Source organism: Atta colombica, unplaced genomic scaffold (assembly GCF_001594045.1).
Source record: "Atta colombica isolate Treedump-2 unplaced genomic scaffold, Acol1.0 scaffold51, whole genome shotgun sequence".
NCBI classification, from domain to species: Eukaryota; Metazoa; Arthropoda; class Insecta; order Hymenoptera; family Formicidae; genus Atta; species Atta colombica.
In genome coordinates, this window is record NW_017259541.1 from 1,278,180 (window position 1) to 1,300,506 (window position 22,327).

The 22,327-nt window shown below is 30.9% G+C and overlaps 2 protein-coding genes across 6 annotated transcripts in view; both read left to right on the forward strand.

The window, feature by feature from the left end:
- Nucleotides 1-3,075, forward strand: part of LOC108691763 (beta-arrestin-2) — a 17,775-nt gene extending 14,700 nt beyond the window's left edge. For all 5 annotated transcript variants that reach the window (XM_018199662.1, XM_018199661.1, XM_018199665.1 and 2 more), the window contains 3 exons: nucleotides 1,305-1,391; nucleotides 1,931-2,077; nucleotides 2,233-3,075. In XM_018199662.1, the coding sequence (XP_018055151.1) occupies nucleotides 1,305-1,391; nucleotides 1,931-2,077; nucleotides 2,233-2,308 (310 nt within the window). In that variant the 3' untranslated portion in view covers nucleotides 2,309-3,075. The remainder of the gene's footprint in view (nucleotides 1-1,304; nucleotides 1,392-1,930; nucleotides 2,078-2,232) is intronic.
- A 13,928-nt stretch (nucleotides 3,076-17,003) lies between these two features.
- LOC108691748 (5-hydroxytryptamine receptor 2B) overlaps nucleotides 17,004-22,327 on the forward strand; it is an 18,046-nt gene continuing 12,722 nt past the window's right edge. Inside the window, exons 1-2 of the mRNA XM_018199632.1 lie at nucleotides 17,004-17,321; nucleotides 18,059-18,350. Coding sequence (XP_018055121.1) covers nucleotides 17,004-17,321; nucleotides 18,059-18,350 — 610 coding nt within the window. The remainder of the gene's footprint in view (nucleotides 17,322-18,058; nucleotides 18,351-22,327) is intronic.

The window sequence follows — 22,327 nt, forward strand, 5'->3', positions numbered from 1 at the left end:
TATTATCGAAGAGTACATAAACATAAATTATACTGAAATAAAAAACTAATGAAGCACTGAAATTCAACACGGGCAGGGAAATTTGTTCAGACGAGCGCTAAATGCAGGACGAGAATGCGGACGGCGTTTATTATACACGTGTCATTCACGCACGCAACGCGCAGCCGAATACGCCTTTGGGAATTTCTCATTTTCGTGCGCAACGCTTTCCACACAACGGCCGGAAAATACATGTTGGCTGCCTGCAACGAAGCTTTTCTCAACGATCGATCGATCGAGATGGCGAGCGACTGGCTCTATCATTGTTGAACGACGTGTAATTCTGTTTTTGCGAGATTCGCACTCAAATTCACTGGGAACCGTTCCTTCCCACGCATTCTGAATTTCTTAAATCTAAATCCATGGATATCAATATAAACGAAGATTTTGAGATCAACAGATTTTTCAGGATTTTAAAGTTTAAAGAATAGTTTCATAAATCTTGATATCTGTGGATAGTAAGATCCAAGTGCTTTAACTCTTTCGATACCAGTTTCTTGACCTTTTTTTTTATACTTTGACAAAGTTCCAAAATTAAAATCAAATTACAATTTTAATATTCAGCATTACCACGGCATTTCAAAAAATAAATCTTATTATTTTTGTAACAAAACGTATTGGCACGTTTTATCTTTTTGAATTACTAAAACTAAAATTTGGCAAACTTTAATACGTATCTCATTGATTTTGTAGTGGAAGAAATCCCGTCCTTTCTATTATTTTCTTTTCAAAACTTTGTCGAAAACTTTTTGAATTTTCGCAGAGAATTTTTGCTCACATATATTCTCCAACGGTACCGAAAGGATTAAGAAACTGCTGATCTAGGAGATTTAGGATGCAAGAGTAAAGCAAAAGTTTAAACCGATCCCATCCTTTTTCTGCTTGTGCTTTGTGTAAAAACATGGCATCGCCACCGTATTGTATTTGCAGTAAAATTGCATGGACAAATTAGAAATTGTTCATTTTTGCTGCGAAGCTGTAGTATCATGGATAGCTTGATCAAAAGATATGTACGTGATTACTGCTTTACATAAATGTTTAAATAAATAGTATTGTGAATGTATAACATTCTTGTAAGTGTATAAATTGCCGCTTGCTTCTATCTATTTACCGCTATAATAAAGTTAATTTACAAGTCTTTTTCTGTGTTGCTTCCGTTCGTTGCATGACGCTATCACACAATTAACTTTGCATGAGCTTTTGTGTAGCGTTTATATTAATAGATTATAATGCATTATAATGACAATAGTAAATATAATTCGCAGTGTAGTTGACCCGGCGCAGCGTGAAAACCTCGGCATAATTGTCCAGTACAAAGTTAAAGTCAAACTCTGCCTCGGCGCTCTAGGAGGGTAAGTATTATTACCACGTCGACTGCTAAGGGGGTAACCTAAAGCAGTTACCCAGCCCGCAATAATAATTTTTTATATAAATATAACAGCTATGAAGAGGGCATTGCCAAGTGAATACATCGCTTTTAGATTCAACTAATCACTTTGACACACACTGTTAAAAATCAATAAAAGAGCAATGATAATCCAATCCTTTCAATTAAATAATATTTTGTTACTTTCAACTTCCTTGTGTGTCAAAATGTAAATCAATTTATTTCTGTGATTAGTTTGAAGTAAATAACGAAGTAAATTCGAGTCAAATTTAATACTTTTTTTCTTCTTTTTTTTTTTTTTTCAGATAAATTGTTTAGTTAAATTTACAATGTATTGACATATAAGAGCAATAGCGACTTACAGAAATGATTAAGAATAACTCAAATTTTGTATAATTCGACATTATAAATTTAACAGTGCAATATTCTAAGATTTTCTTTACATTTAAAGCCACGAATATAATATTTCTATTCAATATTATTATTATTATATTCTAATTGTAGCGAATTAGTTGCGGAACTGCCCTTTATTCTGATGCATCCCAAACCGGAAGAAGAAGAACCAGTGCCGTCCACAGCTCGACCAAGTCCTACGCACAAAACTGACAGTGGAGAAGTTCCGCTCGATACAAACCTTATCCAATTGGACACGTAAGTAACTCAACAAAATTTTAATACATACTAATAAAATCTTATCTGAAATTTTTATATCTATATGTATGCGTGTATATATGAACAATTAATTTTTTAAATATTTGTAAAACAGTTTTTCCAGATTTCTTTGTAAATTTTCCGTCTATTTTCAGAGAAGCAGATGGCGATGATGATATAATCTTTGAGGACTTTGCTCGTTTGAGGTTGAAAGGCGAAACGGAAGCTTGACCGTGTTCCGCTAACACTTTGACACGTATCGATCAAGTGACTTTGACGCCACCATGCCGCACGCAAGACGGAAGTTGCACAATTTCGCCAATGATGCCAATAGTAGCTATGTCGCAGCAACAAACTTAAACGATGTTATTGTCTGTTGAAGCGATATTATCGCTATTCCCAAGCGCAAAGTGTCAATACCGATTTTTTCACCGTTTTGACACATTTTAAAATTTATTGCAGGAATAGTTTAATGAAAGAAATAAAAGAAAGCAAAAGAGAACACAAAAGAATTGTATAAGAGAGGAATTCTACGAGCTGCTCACATTTTTTTGTGCAATTTCATATTTTTATGTAAGATAAAAAGATTATGGGAATGCAAATTGAAAATGATATCGAGAATCTTCTTCTTCAACAATCGCCATTTTTACCAATTGTCGAAAGTAACGGAAAATACACCGGAAGTTGAAGTTTCTCAAGAGCAAACTGTTTAACAATTTTTTCTGTTTCTCTTTAAACGCTAGCCTATACATAGATATATATTATTTATAGAACACTTAAACTTAAATGAAATAATTAAATAACTAATTAAGCCATTTTCATGGCAAATGCTCTTTATTTGATCAAAATGATTTTGATTTGTGGGGAAAGTGCGACGAATTTCATAATTGATATTCACGAATTTTTCATCAATATCGTCGGTCATTTCATGCTCTGGCTCTGAAGACTGATTTTAAGAAGAACATCCACGAATCTAGCCAATGACGTATTATCGTATAAAATCCTTAATAAAAGAAAAAATACATATAATCTATATTTGATATTTTATTTTTCAAAAATATTACAAATTAAATGTTATTAATTTAATTAGCTAATTGAGTCTAAGTCGCAGGTTAATTCAGAAAATGTGATTCAATTATTACATAATCCAATTAATTTAACTGAAATAATTTTATAATTAATTAAATGCAAGATTGATATCCAATGAGATTTTTTTTTTAGATTTATAAGCCACGATTGCGATTCTTTAAACATGGCCAGTACTGTCTTTAAGTTACACGAGCGCACGGGATAAACTTTTGTGAATTATCAATTTTATTTTAATAATACAGAATAAATGTATATGTTAGTGCACATTGGAAAGATCGTTTGCGTGGAACGATCGTAAGCGCTTTCTTGTTCCACGTATAAATTTCGCAGAATTAATACTTAATTTATATATAATTAATATAAATATAAAAGAGAATTAATCACCAAACCGTGAAAAAGAAGAGCTGTTTGATATTTATCTCGTTTTTCCGAGATGAAAAAACTATACAATGCTTTATTTGACAACGAGAAACATTATTTTATAAATATCTCCAGTTTTTAGAAAACCCATTTAGAAGAATTTAATGCAATAATTTAATCGTATACTAAACAAGATGCGTAGAAATATGCAAAAAATGAGGAAAGATGGCGTTTCGAAATGCAGATGTCAATTTATAGATATATTTATGGATAATTTGTAGAATTTGGTAACATTGTAGAATTTGTAATATTAATCCGTTTTATCCTTTTCCGATTTTACAATCAATTAAGTTAAGACGGCGAGCACTGTTCAATCGACTTCGATATACATTTCCAAGACTGCTCGAGAATTAAATTTTCGCATCTTGCAATGAAATATCACATAATCTCGGCTCGCTCATATTAAATTAGAAATTTATGATATTGATTGCCTAATTAAATGGTTATACACAAAGACTATAAAATTAAGTTACAAAAATCGTCGAGAGAAATTTTATCATCCAAAATAAAAATATACAATTGATTGACACGTGATTACATCTCGTGATTACTTTTGTGAGAATTTAAAAAAAAAACAATCCTTTTTTGTTAATTTTAGAAGTTGCTTTTAATATCACATAATGGCACAGTATATAATTTTTCCTTTTTCCTTGTTTTGATGTTGTCTATTTTTTTTTACTTATCAAATTTTAAATAAACAAGAATATAGAGAAAAAAGTCTATTCAAAATATCGACTTAAATTATGTTAAATCTTGCAAAATTTAATACCATGAATTTTCATTAAATAACAGATTTATTTCTATGCTCTTAATTTCAAATTATAACAAGATCAAATCAACAATAAACAGTTCACATTGGCAACGAAGATAATTTGACAGTCTCATATTAATTAAAATGGAAGTTGCAAAAATCACAAAAGCTGAATAACATTGTATATGCATGTATGTCGTGTGCAGTGTGTGTGTGTGTGTGTGTGCGCGCGCGCGCGCGCGTGTGTGTGTGTGTGTGTGTGTGTGAGTGTGTGTGTGTGTGTGTATATAAATATACACATGTGTAAGAAGCAAAGAAGAAATAGTATTTTTTATCACTTTAGCATTTACAAACTGTATCTAGACGAAATAATCAAGTATGTGGTCTACGCTTTTTTCGCACGTTTAGCGTTAAACGAGCGATGAAAATGCGGCCGTATTTCCTCATACCAAAGCTGATATATTCGTTTCCTAAAAGAAATTGCTTCTCGAGAAAGGTATTAATAGTAATTTGCAAGAATAAAAAAAGTCTATTTAAATCTTTAATCTAAGCTTAAAGGGACTTTCCAATTTTTTAAATACATATTCTTTCTAATAATAAATTACTAATAAGTAAAAGATTTATTAATAATTCAACAAATGTTAATTTCTTTTACACATATTTTATAGATATTTTAATAAAAATATTATTAAAACGCAAATTATGTCAGAAGTTTGTTTTATATTATATTGTAAAAAAAAAATGTAATATAAAATAATATCTCCTATAAAATTTTATTTGATTAATTTTTTCTAAATTAAATTACATGGACCGGTGTTCATAACCCCTTGTTATTGTAAGACCATTTTAAATAATGTTTTAAAATGTCAATATGACTTTGTGATTTATGATATCTTAAGACTGTACTTAAGAGTTAAGACGGTCTTAAATAAAAGAAAACTTAACTTATGAACACCAGCCATAATTATTATTATAACTGTCTAACTAGCAGCTTGCTTAGAAAGTCTCTTAATTTATTTTCATAAAACAGGAACGTACATGTTCAACGAACATAGAGCTATTTAATTAAGGGACGAATTTTTGCGATTGCGGCGAATGTCGAATGTCGACACTTCGATTATTCGTTTTTAAGCGACGTGATGAGTGTGTAAATGTGCAGGCTTGTATAATGAGAGTATATTTTATATTCGCCCGCGGGCGCGCACATATTTTTTATATGATCGCAAGCGGTAGATCATTAACATTCTTATTGTGATCGTTCGAATCACAAAAAAAGGATCGCGCCGCACAAAATTAAGGGAAATAAATAAAGTCAATAAGGATGCCGTCTTTGTAATTCTAATATTGAGAGATTGTTTTCTTGCGATACAAGAAAACCATATCATACATACAGAGTGTCACGGAAAAAAAAACGCGAATCTTATCGACTTAATCATATAATGTAAAATTGAAATTGTTTTCTATACAAACTAATAATTTTGTTTTATATGTAGGTTGCACATTTGATATTATTATAATTAATTACATGTAACTGATATTTAGTATTGATATTGTATCGAAGAGGATTTGGAAATTTCAACTTTAAGAATACAGTTTTAACGCGATATTTTTTGAGACGCTCTGTACTTAACGAATCACTGCGAAAAGAAAGGCAAACGATTACGCTTCTTTGATATAACGCATTTTGCACCTGGGAACTCACATTTCTCTCATTTTATATCTCGTTTAACTAAAAATTGCATCTATTTCTATGCAAACAGGAAGCTGTTGTGATTGAGCATAGCGAAACGCGGATATGCTGTTATCCGAATGGTTGTCTCATATAGTCAAATTAATTGATTGCTCCGAGCATAATAGTAAATGGCATAAATTAGACACAGAGGAAAGAAGACAAACAGAAAAGGAAAAGAAAGATAAGATATTACGTAACCTGAGAGTGTATCTGTAATTAATGTAATCGGGTTGATGTACAAGTATTGTGGTTCTCTGCAACTGTTATACGTGTAAATCATAAGAGAAAAGAAAAAAGAAAGAAGAAAGAGAGAGAGAGAGAGAGAGAGCCATTATTGCTAACTTGTACATTATATTAGGGACGACTTATTTATTGAAGCCGCGCGTTGTTAGTTAGCAAACAAAGTCGTGTGTCGTTCATGATCGTTCGCTGTTCACTCGTGAATAATCCGTTTTGTATGTAAAAGAGATTACGAGAGAATTAATAAAAAAAAAAAAAAAGAGAGAGGGAGAGAAAGAGAGAAAGAAAGATCGCGAGAGTGTGTGTGCGTGTGTGTAAAGTAAATAAATGGCATAAAGTAAATATATATAATGCATAATATATTGTATATGTAAAAATCGTGTATTCTCATATTGTAACTAGCTGTAATAATTTAATAAATCCTGTATATCGAAACTTACATACCTCTTACATATTTTTTAATAACATTCACTACGTTGAACTATTATTAAATGATTTTATTTCACTATTATTAAATGATTTTATTTCCTTTACATTCTTCTGCATCTTTATAAAAAAATTTCTTATATACGTTTTAATTCCGTTCGTAACAAAAAAAAGACATTTAGTTGGGATAATTGCTGTGAGTATAGCAATTATTTTATTTTATTAAAATTTAAAGTAATTATTAGTAATGAGACAATATTGAAAGAATACTAATTAAAGAAATACTTTTTTAAAGTTTCTCGGTTTTTCCAGACGAATTTACTGTAACTGTATAAAATTATGGGATGCGTATGGCGATACTGTTCTTAGCTCAAGCTTTCGAAATTGGAAAAGTTTCTTAATTGGCGAAATAACGTGTAATTAACGAAGCGGCTTTACTTAATACAAAAGCTCTCTTCCTTGACGAAATTAAATATACGTCTTGTTAACGAAAGCGTTCTTCTTTTTCAGCTGCTAAGACGATTTAGAACGGATAGTTGGTAATATCCTTGCATGTGTTTACAAAAGTTTATTCGTAAAAGTAAATGACTTAACATACAAGAGAACTAATACGCACACACAAATATTTTAAACAATAGCTAAAATATATATGTAAAGGATATTTTAGTAAATTGACATCAATAGTTAAATTAAATAAGTATGATAAGTAAGACGAAATTAAATCACACATAATCATATTATGATATGATAAATAAATTCTGAAGTATTTTAAACAATTACCATAATTTTAACTTTGAAACTAACTCGAGCACGAAGAATGAGGATATTCGAATCTCTACCGCGGTCTGTAGAAGTAATTTGCCAACCGCGACGCGGGAAGGAGGTCGGAGCTGAACTAAGGGTGAATTCACCATTTCATTCATGTAGAAACTTTATTCAAATTCAGCCATCTTCCGTCGCAAATTCGAGTCATAAATCGCGTGGCATGAAGCGGAAAAACGAAGAAACAAAAGAAGAAGAAAAAGCGAGCGCGAGGACACATTTACAACACAGAGGAGACTCGGAAGAATTACGTGGCAGAAAGGAAGAAATCGGCTGCGTCGTAAAGAAATAAGGGGAGATTCGCGATAATGGAAGGGAAAGGGGAGGACACGGGGGAGGAAAGCGGAAACGAAAGAAAAAAGGAAAAAAAAGGGAAATACGGGAGAGATACGGGAAGGGAAGTTGGAAATACCAGGAAGTTGGTGGCGCGCCAATTTTTAGCGCTTCTCCGTCTCGCTTCCATTCTGCTCGTCTCCTTTCATTTCTCACCACGCAGCCTCCGTAGCTTCCTTTTCAGTATGATCCGCGCGGTCCGAGCGCGAGCATCGTGTACTCCAGATTGTTATTTCGTTGTCGGGTTGCTTATTTCGTTACTACGTGAAAAAAAAAAAAAAAAAGACTAAAGCTTGTGAAGGGAATCAAAAATTGAATTATTAATTGAACTTATAATGAATTTTTCAATAAATTATTTTAATGAGTACAGAGACAAGCGATTGCTACGCACAGACATTACTTATTTTAAGGAGAGTTTTAACTGATTTTTGTCATAGTTTTGTAATAGTAATCTTCGTATATATTTATTTGCGTTGTAAATATGTAAAGTAAAAAAATATCTTCTGCCAGATATTTTTGATAATCTTTCTAAATAATATCTGATAATTTGTTTATTGATTCATCGATTTGTACGTATTTTCCAAGTTCTCGATACGTTCTAAATGTATAAAATATACTGCATTATTCTACTGTATTATTTGCATAGTCATCAATTTTATTATTTTGTGAATATATGTCGAAATTATTTTATTAAACGTTTCACGAAGCATACACGAAGCATTGAATTTAACAAGTTAACTGATCACGACATTAAACGGGTTGCTTTATTGACTTTCAAAAAGATTAACTAATCCTTTGTTATGGTAATTTTGATCGACATTATTTGCACAATAAGTGCGTAAGATGAGTCTTCCATCAAATACTTTTCTCGCGCTTAAATTCATCAAACTCGCGAATTTTCAGAATTTTTATATTTTATATTCTATAAAGCCAATCGAACTTTCACACTGCGAAGAAGAAATAATAGACACTATTCTTATTTAACTCTTATTCTTATTTACATATAAAAAATAAATTTATATTACATTCTCAACAAATAGTTACCATTGTAATTATTAAATTAATTATTAATTGTGAATCGTACCAATTAATTTAATAAGTTTTATACAGATTTTCATAAATATTGCGAGGTAGATAGAATACAAAGTTTGATTTAGTATGTTTCGATTTCTGTGATTAACAACCTCGTTCATCGAGATTCGTACTCGAGCTGTCGCGCATAAAAAGTTGGTAGAATCGCGCTACTTTGCTATTCAAATATCGAGCGAGCCACGAGATTTAATAAATCCGATCGACCGAATTCATTTTGGATATCGAAGAGCCGCGATATCATACAACATATAGATTCATGGTTTCATGAGCTAAAAGATGAAATGCGACACTGAAATTCAAATCAGTTTCTTAGCGAGAGATACTATTAATATCACGTATAAATTGAATTACGCTGGCCATTAATCCTTCAATTATAAATTTCGATAAATATCTTTTACAACAATTAAAAATTTATTCATCAATTTTTAATTGTTGTATAATACATAAATTGACATAACATCAATAGAGAAAGCAGTTATGAATAAAATAAAACAATTTTTTAAAAATATCTTTCTGTAATAAAGTTCTTAAATAGCGCACGATAAGTTTATTAAATAAGTTTACTAAATTTCTAAAATTTAGACAATATTTCCAAAAAAGTTTATTATTTGCACAAATCCTTTCAATATAGTGTTTCAATTTATTTGAATTATTTAGTATGTCTTTTATTTTAGTATGTATTTATTTTCTTAATTTTTTATCACAGACATATTAACCCCATATTTGCGAAAAAATTTGCAATTAAAGAATTAAAATGAAAATATTTTTTATGTTATAATATTAGAGAAAATTCATCACATAAACTCATTTGACCTTTGATGGCTTTCCTATTTGACACTTTCGGCGAAAATTGTCACTCAAAGTCCCTCAGAGAATTTGTGAGAGATGACTCCATAAATGGATTTCTTTTGTAAACGTCTAACATTTAATAAATCATATTTTATCAAAGTCATAAAATTTCAGAGGATGGAAATAATAGCGCGTGCACAAGTAAATAAATATTTATCTTTATCGTCTCCCGTGAATGTTCGTAAAGTTGAAGAAAAAAAACAATCTCGATTTGTGAAATAGAGACGAGTGAAAATTCCAAGTAAAGAAAGTAAGAAGTGTCTCGACTCTGTCTGAGGTTCAGACAATGAACAAATTGTACCGACGACGAAACGAGAGCATCAATGGCGTCGAAACGCGAGCTACAGAAATTGAAAAAGTAAGTGCAATCATAAAAATCGATCGTATACAATGTCTATTTTCTTTTAGGATTAGATCACAGATATTGTCCGTTGCAGAACTGATTTATTTATTTCGTCGCAATCTTGTCAAATAAAAAAAGAAACAGTTAATAAAAATAACAATATTTTTATTAGAACAATTTCTTTTTAGTTTACAAATTCCTTTACACACAGACAGATCTTTATAGATTTAAAATATATAATTTTTCTTAAAATTCTTCGATTCTTAAAAAAAAAAGATATATATTGAATTTATAATCTTATCGAAAATATATTTGAATGTATCTCTAAAATCTTGTATTTCTCTATTTCAGATATTTCACTGAATATAATTATTATACATATATGACAAAGTACATTTTTATTATTCTTGGAATTAATATTTAAACTGCGAAACTGAAGCTCTAAGATCCAAAATGTTAGAAAAATCCATTGAAGGGTTGAAAGAATCTGGGCTACACTAAGCATACGTCATTTAGTTGCGAAGAAAAAAGTTATTGTCGTTGAAGCGCGAATTTTAAGTGCCGTCATTTATGTAGATGCAATTCGATTAGCCGCATCTACGCGCGAGACTCTCTCATTAATCTCGCGATCCCTTTATCAGGGAGATGTAGCTATTGATCTCGTTGCAATGCCGAAGCATACCTCGAGCTTTCCTGTAAACCATTTACTTTCGGCGAAAGTTCGACATTTTATTAGCTGAATCGCATACGACACCCTCCAGACCTGTTGCTTTAATATCGTCTTATTTTTTTTAAATAAGAATTAGGTGATTCAATCACCTTTATGTCCTTCCTAATCCATTTCTAGCACTTCTTATACGTAATAATAAAGAATATTATTCCATTTGATCGTTTATCGTTACTATTTTTCATTTTGTTTTACTTTATATAAATCTACCTTAGTCTTTATTTTTTTCTTTATTTTTATATTTTAATGAATTTCAATTTAATATATTTGATCATTAATACCTGTTAATGCGCATTACGTCGTATTTTCTGTTTAATAAAGGAAATGTATGGACAACAAACGCCGTGAGCTTGAATTTGCAATAATACATGGTAAAAAGTCATAATTTCCGGCTTTCTGTTCATGGAAAGCGGAAATAACTGGATTATTGTCGACCTTTTCTCGGGATCCGTTCTTTCTTTCTCTCTCTTTCTCTCTCTCGGAAAAATTAACATGAAACATCACGATTAATTCGTGTTCTGCCGAAAGGATCGATTATCAGAACTCTGCGTATATTATTAAAGACAAATGTTATTATATATTTAAGAATCGAGGAATCCTAAAGTTAAAAATATAACACATTTATAATTCTGAGCAAAGGTATTTTTGTCTTAACTATTTCATAAGTTACTATTTCAAGTTTACTATTTCATAAGTTATGGTCAGTCATGATGAAAAATTCGTCGCTTTTTTTATGAATTTTGTAATAATAAATTCGCAAGACATGTTATATATATAAATATTTATCGATATAACTGCGACTAGTCAAACTTTATCAACGTAAAAATGGCTTTTTGTAGAAAATTGTGGGAGAAATAAATAAATATTTTTCGTTACAATTGATATTGAAAATTTCAATCAATCAATGGACATTTGACGAATTTAAAAAAAAATCAAAATAAATATCCTTTTGCCACGACAATGGAAAGATTACTCGATATTAATTCTAGTTGATTAATAAACTTTAATATGCCGTAAAAGAATATATAGAATTATATAAATATGCATAAAAAATATATATAATAAAATTTATAATGGAAATATATAAAATTATCTACTTTAATTATTATAATTCTACATGTAATTTTTTAGAGAGTAAAATTATAACAATTATAAAAGAAAAAGAAGCAAATTATCAGCGATTATCAGATGTGGTTTTAATCATTTTGTGGATTTTGTTTCGTAAATATAAAATATATAATCGTATAATTTTTGTACATTAAGTATATTTTTATATTTTAACATTCATATGCTTCTAATGCTTTAATGGACGACAAGCTTGCAGAGTGCACGATCGTGCATTCAAATAAAGAAGAAAATTTATCTCAATACAAAACAAACTTCGTTTAGTTACACAGTAACTACTAATTACATAGCAATGTTATAGCTGCTCAAGAATATTAATGAGCAGACAATTACGAGTATCTTCTTTAATTTCACTATTAAATTTATACCGAATTTGAATTATTTTTAATCATTTCTGTAACTTTGGACTGCTCCTACTCTAATATTTGTCACTAATTTAGCTAAAACAATTGAGCTTAAACAATTTAACTCAAGAAAATGTATTAAATTTGATTCAAATTTAAGTTTATTATTTAAGTGCATACATTAGTATGGATGTGATTTGTTTTGAAATTAAACAAATCACATATATATATATCCATCCATAGAAGTGAATTGATTTACATTATGACACATGAAAGTTAAAAATAACAAAATGTTATCCTTATTTCGAGAAATTCTTTCATGTCTGTTTAATAATGTTTAACAAGAAGACAATAATCTATTAATTAATTGGCCACATATTACAGAACTCTGATAATATCTTCTTCTTTAGGTGCTCCGACATAGTAATTGTTTCGATGACTCGCACTGTCATTGGCCTTAAAAGTGTCAATTGTAAAGCCGTATCACTTTCCACGCGGGACTAATAAATTACATCCGCATCTCCCATTCTCTTCCATCGGTCCCGTTCTCGAACGCGTGTTAACTCATGCTCGTTTTGGTGCGAGCACATCGGTGCTGGCACGGTTCACTTCAACCCCTGTTGATGCACTTTCGCGGATCAAGTCACTTAGGCTTCGCGCCTCAGCTTCTTGCAAAATCGAAAAATCCAACCCGAATGCAATTTTGGAATTAAGCTCCAAAATTGCGAATCACGATGGGCGAGTAGTAAATATCTTTTCCAGCATTTTCCAATGCATCGTTGGAAAATTTGTATTAAATTTAACACATGTCCTAAACAGTCCACTTAAATTTATTTTATCAATTCGAGTGAACACAAAATGAATATAAGTTAGGTTATACAAATATTGTAAAGAATATAAAAGAATATAAAAAGTACTGATATAAAAAGTACTCATGTTTTGTCAACAAAACATAAAAGTATTTTTTTCAGTAAAATAAACATCTATGATACCTTACTCATTTATTCACGTACTCATAAATTGTATTATTTTGACCCTAAGAAATGTTAAATATCAATTTAACCCAAACTATTTAAATAACATAACACAATGTTAAATTAATAAAATTTTGACGAGGATTTGAGTGGACGGTTTTCAATATTTTTTGCTGTGTGTGTTTAGCAATAAAAGTGTGTAACCATTCATCAAAATATGTCACAATTATCCAGCGAATACATTTACACTGCTTTTCTTTTTTCTCTCATTTATTTCTTTCAACGTGAGTAGTAATTAATTATTTCATTATACTTGTCATTAATGTAATTTCTCAATGAATTTGCGATGTATACTAACTTATAAATATCTGTATGTATTATTGAATATCATAAATACATACTTAAGATAAGCAAGATGACATATGGCAGCACATATATTGTATTTGACTTTGCAAGTAACACATGTTACATGCAGGTCGCGCAAGAATAATGTTTATTTTTATACATGGAATATTATATATAGCGAACTTTCGTAAATATAAATAGATCAAGTACTCTTGCGCGCGTCGCAATATTCCGTCACGGCTTTAATGTACTCAACTTCATTATTCATGCCCTGAATTAATATATCGTTATCAACTTTCCACGTAAACTCAGCGGAGAGCTGTATCTTCGTATCCGGGGAACAGAAAATCGGTTTTCAGTTTTCCTCGTAAAATTCTACACTCGCGATACCCGCTTTAATTACACTAATTACAAATACCAGTTGACGCGCGAATTTCGCTTCGGCTAAATGAATGAACTGTAGAATAGATGTCTCTATAAAGCTTTTATTATCAGTATTACTAATCACAGATTTAAGCAAATGATATAAATAAATTATGAATAATATATATTCATAACTTATATATGTCATTCATTCTATATAAGTAATTCAAAGTTAGTAATTAAAAAGAGACTACATATAGATATAATTTAAAATTCAGAGAAAAATCTTAAAAAATATAAACATTAATTAAAAAATATACCGGCAACTGAAAGCAATAATATCGCAATAATTGGAAGTAATTTGCGTTTGATTTTTGACAATAGTATATATTTCACTTCTCACGACAAATCGAACGTTTCAGCTTCAATCGATGAAGTTAATTAAGTGTGATATTCTTGTTAATATCAATATGATTTATTATATAATCGCAGAATGCAGTAAGGAAAGTCTCTCAATTCCAAAGATTTAAAAGATTGACTCTCAAAAAGTTGTACGGCTAAATGATCGCTAAAGGAAAATAACGAATTAGCGATAGGCAATTGCGAGGAGGAAAGTGAATCTTAAAAAGACTTATCCACTGCATACTCGAGGACATTAATGTATCAAAAACGAAAATAGAAAAGTATCATTCAGTGCGGTTATAAAGCTGAAACATTCGATCGATTTGTCATGTAAGACGTGAAATATACTATTCGTTATTGTCAAAATCAAACGCACCATTACTATTCTTGTATGCCCGTATATTTTTTTAATTAATGTTTGTCTTAGTATCTCGAGAGTTCAATCTAGATTATGGCTTAAAAAAGTATATTCAAAATTTTTCAAATTTCATAGTTTTGTTAACAATATTAAAATTAAAATCCTTGAAAATTTACACATTTCAAAATTTTGTATAATCTATTAAAATTTTTTTTTCAATCTTTTAGACAGCGAAGAATTGTTTTAAAAATGTCAAAAACTTCTTCGAGAAATTTAAATAAAAAACATTCTATTTATAAGATTATATCTTTTTGTAATTTTCTTAACTTTTAATTCTGACATCTAAAAGCTTAAAATTGGCTCTGTATTGTTTAAAATTATTTATTAGAAAAAAAGAAATGAGTTATTAAATTAATATCATAAGATAATATTAAAAAGAAGATAAAAAAAGAAGTTACTTTTTATATCGAAAATTCAGTTTTGATTTTATAATACTATTCGTATAACGAGTGAACCCGGATAACATGTACCAGCACGTCATTGACGAGCAAGCTTACCAAAGTAGCAATTTGTCCGAGGATCAGCATTGTCGCGAGGTAGAGAACACGGACTGTCGATATCGTGTACGTCAGTTAATCCGACCAGTGGGGTTCCGGCAAATAAATAGCGACCCTGAAGGAGACTGACATTTTTGTAACCCGCCCTGTGGAAATATCCGAACGGATCGCAGATCGCACGCATCCGATCTTATATATTTATCGATAGCCTACGAACAGGCGCCGATCCTTTGTTTATCGTGAAGAAACGGTACTTTATTCGTAAGACTCTATCCGCAATCAAATGTCGCTCTCCTTTCCTTTCTGATTGAACATTGTAAACGCTGTGAGTTCCTGACGATAAAGAAACCGATGACAAAGCCCATTTCGATCTCCGATTAATTAAAAAAAAAAAATGAATAAAACAAGACAATATCCCTGAAAAATTAATCCGCTGTTAAATTAAGCTTGTTCAGCTTTTTATCAATATTCTTAGAAATTAAATTATACAGCATTTAGGATTTTTGTATCATTTTTAATACATAATATTTCATTTCATTCGATTAATATATGTTTTACGCTCGAATAACCTGCATCTGCATGCGTTGGTTTAATTTTAGTAAATGATTACTTCATACTTATTATTTTAAATTTTAAATAGAACAAATGCACCAAAAAAATTTTATTTTAATTTTTTAATCTTTATAAAATCATAAATTAAATAAAAATTTATAAATGTCATCAATTTTTCCGTGTAAGAGAACTGTATCTCTAGGAAATAGGAAATATATTTTTAGTTTTTCTCATTAAAAAAAAAAAAAATAATAATAATCGCTCAAAAATTTAATTACATGATTAATTTAATATCGTGTTCTTACTTCAAAAGTAACAAAACTAATAAAATGTAATTTTTTTATTTATTATGAATGAGTCAAATAAAGATTAGTCTATCAATCATAAAACATAAATTAACTTAACTTCATAGTCAAGTAGCAATTGTGTCATTCTTAAAGTTTTCAAAGAGTAATACGTAATATCTTCTACAAAAAATGTATACATATTTTGAGTTGTGCCATTATTATAAGTCAAAAAAAAGTCTTCTACAGAGAACATTTAGAGTTAAGACAGTTTTGGTAATGGAAGTTCGAAGAAGAAATATTCTATTTTAAATTTATTCATTTTTTTAGCTGTTTAAGATAGATAAATATAAACTCTTGATATTATTTTGAATTATGTCACTTTTGATAAATTATCCTGAATTTGTTATTAATTTCATAAGATATTAAAATCATCGTGATTAAAAAAAAATGGTTTTTTTTTTTTTTTAAGAATTGTGAAAACAAAAATGATAAAAATAAACTCTTCTTATCGCAAGCAATATTATTTCATTAGTCGATAATTTTCTATCAAGTTCAAAAACAGGTTTCCCTCTTTTTCGAAAAGCCCTAATATTTTAGTTGTGTTGAAGGGAACGACATTATTTCTCCTAAACTTTCAATTTATTTCAAGAGAATGACGAGATTATGGATATAAAAGTCTTATTATTTCTTCAGATTATCTTCAGAAATACTTCAGATCGGCATAAAGACTTCGCACACACGTGTTATCGATCGTGACTGAAGGTCTTAATCCCAAGGACTCCATCGAGGGTCGTCATGCTGGCTTCGGAGGGCAATTTCACATCTTGGGCCAATAACTGGACGACGTTACTGCACCAGGTGTCCTGCAACGACACTCTTTCGGGTTGTGCCGAAGAGTGCGACATCGTTTCCGCCGGATTCGATCATCTTTGCACAGCGCTCGAGAGAGGAACATTCACCGCTTCTTCGATGACGCTGTTTTGTACACCTTGCGATTACGCGAGTTGTAACGTCAATGTGTCCTTACTTCTGAATGGCCTCGAGAGTATTGAGGGCGTCTTTCTATCTAGGATACCGACCAGGAATTGTAATGTCACATCCATCGAGGAGGAAGTAAGTTTTCTTAGAAAGTAAAGACATCAAAGTATCAAAATTTCCAGGTTGAGAATTTAAAATTCGCGTAGTTCAATTTACGAGAGTTTGAAAATATAAGAAAGGACACTCGAGGATAAATTAGCTTATCGAAGATAAGTATCTTACGATTTCAAAACTCAAAGAATTAAATATTAATCGAATATCAAATAAAAAGATGGAATATAATTTCAAAAATTGAATTTCTTTAATTGAATTTAAATTTTTCATATAAGTTCTCAAAATTCTTTTTTAACTAATTCTTAAAGGTCCAGACATCATAAATAATTGAAAAAACATTTTTAAGGTTGTAAATTTTTGAAATGTATAAAAATTTGAAGTTTCGAGGATTCTGATTTAAAATACATTAAAAACAAATAAAATTGTTAAACATAATATTCGATTGCGAACTATAGTATAAAATTAAAGTATAAAAAAATCTATGAAATTTAAAAAATTTTAAATATCCTTTTTATTTAAGATTTCTTTTTTGAATCTCAAATTATATTATATCTATTCACTTGAACATTTTTCCCTCGAAGCGATAAAGTTATTCGATTTCCGTCCAAGGGTGACATGTAAAGATCTTCATTTCGAAGACGCGAGGGACGATATTTCAAATCCGAGACGGCCCTTAAAAATTATCGCTTTTCGTTTTGACATCTTGGAAATTTCAACTGTCCATCTCAAACGTAACGATAAATATCCCGGTGTTTTAGATTTTGGAATGCTCGCCCGCCGGAAGCATCGCCGAGGACCTGGCCGTGTCTTGCTCGCACCGATCCAGGATCGACAGTACGGGAATAAAGACACGTCGATTTGATTGGAGCTTCTTATTCGTGGCGGTGTTCATAGTTGCCGGAGGACTGGGAAATATATTGGTTTGTCTCGCAGTGGGTCTGGATAGAAAACTCCACAATGTGACGAACTACTTTCTACTATCACTAGCCGTGGCTGATCTTCTTGTCAGCCTCTTTGTCATGCCTCTCGGTGCCATACCTGGCTTTCTGGGTGAGTTATGAAAAGACCTTATGAATTCGCCTCTCTTTTATTTTTCAATTTTTATCTCCCTTTGAGTCCTTTTAATTTTCAGCTGTAGAACCTTTGCGCACAAAAAAAAGATGCTTCCTAGTAAAATATTTATTATTAATTGAGAGCAAAAGGATACATAAAAGAAATTTTTATAAACATAATCTTAGAGATTTTGTGAGCAAAAAAAACAACGTGCAAAAGTTATTTTATCAAAAATTATGAATAACTTTTTGATAAATATTATTTTTTGATTTGTCGAAAATAAAAGATATCTTTATTAATTCCAGTGGTATTTCTTCGTAAATAATAACATAAATTAAAAAATTTTTTTTTGAAAATAGCAACAGAAGAACTAAAGAACTTTTCGGAAAATTGTGAGCTTTTATTACTTCAAAAGATGGAAAAAAGATTTTTTAAACTTCCGTGAAATTCAACGTGTAATTTTTTTTAAAACGCGTATTAAAAAGATGTCTTTTACTTAAAACTTTTAATAAAATTATTTTTCGTAACTTCTTTATGAGTCATTTTCTTACAAAAATCTCTAAAGATTTATAAAAAGTTTCCTTATGTACCTTTAATCCTCAATTAGCAGTAAACAGTTTTACTGGAGGTGCCTCCTTCCGTGCGCAGAACATTTATAATCCCTTAATCAAATAAGACGTGTGTGTGTGTGTGTGTGTGTGTGTGTGTGTGTGTGTGTGTGTGTATCAAGAAGCGAGGAAATGTCATGTAAAAAAATATTTCCAAATATCTCTTCGAGTATTTTAAGATGCTAGAAAAACATGAAACGACACGGAATGAGAAAAGACAGGAATATTTAGAGTAGGAAAGGATATCTGCTGCTTTTTTCCGCCGAGTGTCCGCGAATAATGGGTGCACAGTGGAACAATGCACATTAGCGGCGCGTCGCAGCAGAATTTTAGAAGGACCTGCGTAGCGACGCGCGCGATCAGATTACGCTCGTAACACAATCCGAAGCTTAAGACACCGTGGTAGAACAGTAGAACAATGTGGAAATGAGAGACGATGCACGTGAAAGGTCTGTTTATACGCTCTTTCTCCCCCCAACCTCCCCCACCCCACCCCCACCACTCTCTCTTCCTCTCTCTATTTTGTCCTCTCGTAAAGTTCCCTAACAATCACGTAAATTGTCCGGTGATTAATATTAATTGAATTCAAAACTGCATCACCACCTACAAAATGTAATTATTAATTTTTAAGTGGTATTACAGATTAGAGTTGAATTGTTAACTTGCATGTGCATTTGTGTGTGTTTGTGCGCGCTCTTCAAATTTTTAGAGTAAATGTCAAATTTTGAAGAATGAAATTCTCATTCTTAAAAATTGAAAATTTTTAAGACTCAGTCTTTTTCAAGACGGGATAATTTTTCGAATAAAAACAGACAAAAAAATAGGAAAATTGTTCTCGCATTAAATATATTTATTAACTCAAATCATTCTACACACTTTCACAAAGCTTAGATGTAATAATGTACTCTCAGAACTTGTACCTCATTAAGAACCAACATTTGCACGTTAATCAAAGTGTTATTTGACTACTAGCATAGTATTACTGTTTTTACAGACTCTGTGACTGTTTCACCCACTCTTCCTCACATAATCAATAGTTGTAGAAGAGAGTAACTTGCTCACAATTTCTAATCCTAATTAAATATTTGTCCGCTGTAGTGTATATTTTGTATTCCCATATTTTTTTCTATTTTGCATAAAAACTAAATTAAAATATAATCAACATTTTTTTCGTTCAAATATAAAAACCAACACCTAAGAGACAAATGCTAAAACCCCTAAGAGATATTTAGCGAACAATTAGTTTATTTTTTTACAAAAAAAAAAACATTTATTAAAATGTTTGAACAAAAAAATGTTATTCAGCAGTTCATCAGTCAAGAATAGACTATCAGTTTCAAAATGATCTTTAACAGGTTAGTTTATAATAAAATACAAATGACATCTTTTGTCCTGCGAACAATCGGTTGACTCGCCCTCCTCGTCCCTGGTATTGTCGAGAAACGACTTCATCCGCGAGTTTTCGCGTCACGTGCTTGTACTCCATTCTTCACGCGAAACGCGCCGACGACACGCGAGGCATTAGCGGATTCATCGTCGCAGCTCGTTTATCTCGCGAACGAGACAGCTTTTGCTCCGCGACCTGAAAGGAGTAATTTCCAGCGTATCTAGGTCCTGAGAATTTAAAATCCGGGACAGAGTGACGACACGCGCTATTCGATTCTATCAGGTCGTTAATATGAAACTCGATTCAAGTATCTAGATACCAACTTCCTTCAACTTCTTAGATTGTCGAGTCTAATGCCGTTGCAATGGAAGTGCTCGTACTTTGCAGTTCCAATATCTCGATATTGCACAGTACGCAAGATTCGCGATATTTCCTCGGGTTGTATCCGCATGAGAAAAAAATATATCTTGGGTCTCCCGAATCCCTTGCGTGGAATCGTCAATTCTCATATCATTAAAATTAAAGAGATCAAACTTTCAAACTTTTGCACTTTCAAATTTCGTAACACAGATTTGGATCTGAAATTTTTCCTCTCTTAAAACTTTAAATCTAACCAATGAATCTAAAATTTTTAAGTTTGTAACATCCAAAGTGTATTTCTGATCATACAAGAACATTCTGTTATATAAGCTTAGTGATTCTTTAATAGTTTAAAAATGTTAAATACGAAATAATCATGCAATTATTGAAGATACATCCTAAAATCGAAAGCGAAAATATAAAATGTAAATGTCATTTTTTTTTTAATTTTTCAAAAGAAAAATACTTTTTTTTTTAATCGCTACCTTAACAATTCTATAAAAAGATTACCGTAATGACTAAAGACATGAGAAATTAATGTTTGCAACCTTTTAATTAAGTAATTCTAATTTTTTTAAAAATCATGTTCATCAAAGTTGTTAAAATGTTCAAAACGTTGTAAGTCCAAATAAAATTGTCAATAACACAATAAACTTCTAACATTTTGAATTGAACTATGCACTTTTCTTATCTTGTACCAGCACTTTCCAAATATTAGTATGTGATAGAAACACTGTATTTACAACCCATTCATCACACAATAAAACGTCTATTGAGCTGACACAGCCACTTCAGCACAATAAAATAAAAGTTGTACAGAAATTTAATGCTTTTTTCTTGCTAATTTGTTGCTCTATTCCCGATTTTGTTGCTCCAGCCAATTCCGAGAAACCAATTTGTTGCTAATTAATTGCTCACTTCCCGATATTGCTCCCTCCTCCCCCGAACCTTGAAAACCACCCCTAGCCACCCGAGTCAGCACACTATAAATTATTTATTCTCGAAATATCTCGACTGATTACGGTTCTCTGATTTTGTTGCTCTACCCTCGAACCTTGAAAACCACCCCTAGACATCCCGAGTCAGCACACCACCTATAAATTGTTAATTCTCGAAATATCTCGTCTGAATTTAGGTGGTTTGCTGACTCGGGGTGTCTAGGGATGATTTTTGAAGGTTGAGGATGAAGCAACAATATCGGGAAGTGAGCAACTAATTAGCACAAAAAAAATTTGCCATATTTTTTAATTTTTTTTTTATTTTTCTGAGTGGCTGTGCTAACTTTATTCTTATGCTAGCACAGCCATTGGTTTCTCGGAATTGGCTGGAGCAACAAAATCGGGAATAGAGCAACAAATTAGCAACAAAAAAATATTAAATTTCTATTTTATTTGATTGTGCTGAAGTGGCTGTGTCAGCTTAATAGACGTCACAATAAATCGCATTTTCACAATTTTCGCACTTACAACAACGTTCTACCGTGACACTTTTCAATTCTATTCTCTATTCTATCAATAGATATTTCTTTACTTTGCCAATGTATTTTAAAGTCATATCGTAAAAAAATATTTTGGTTTGTTTTGTACGCTGAAATGTCTCGGATATATATATATATATAT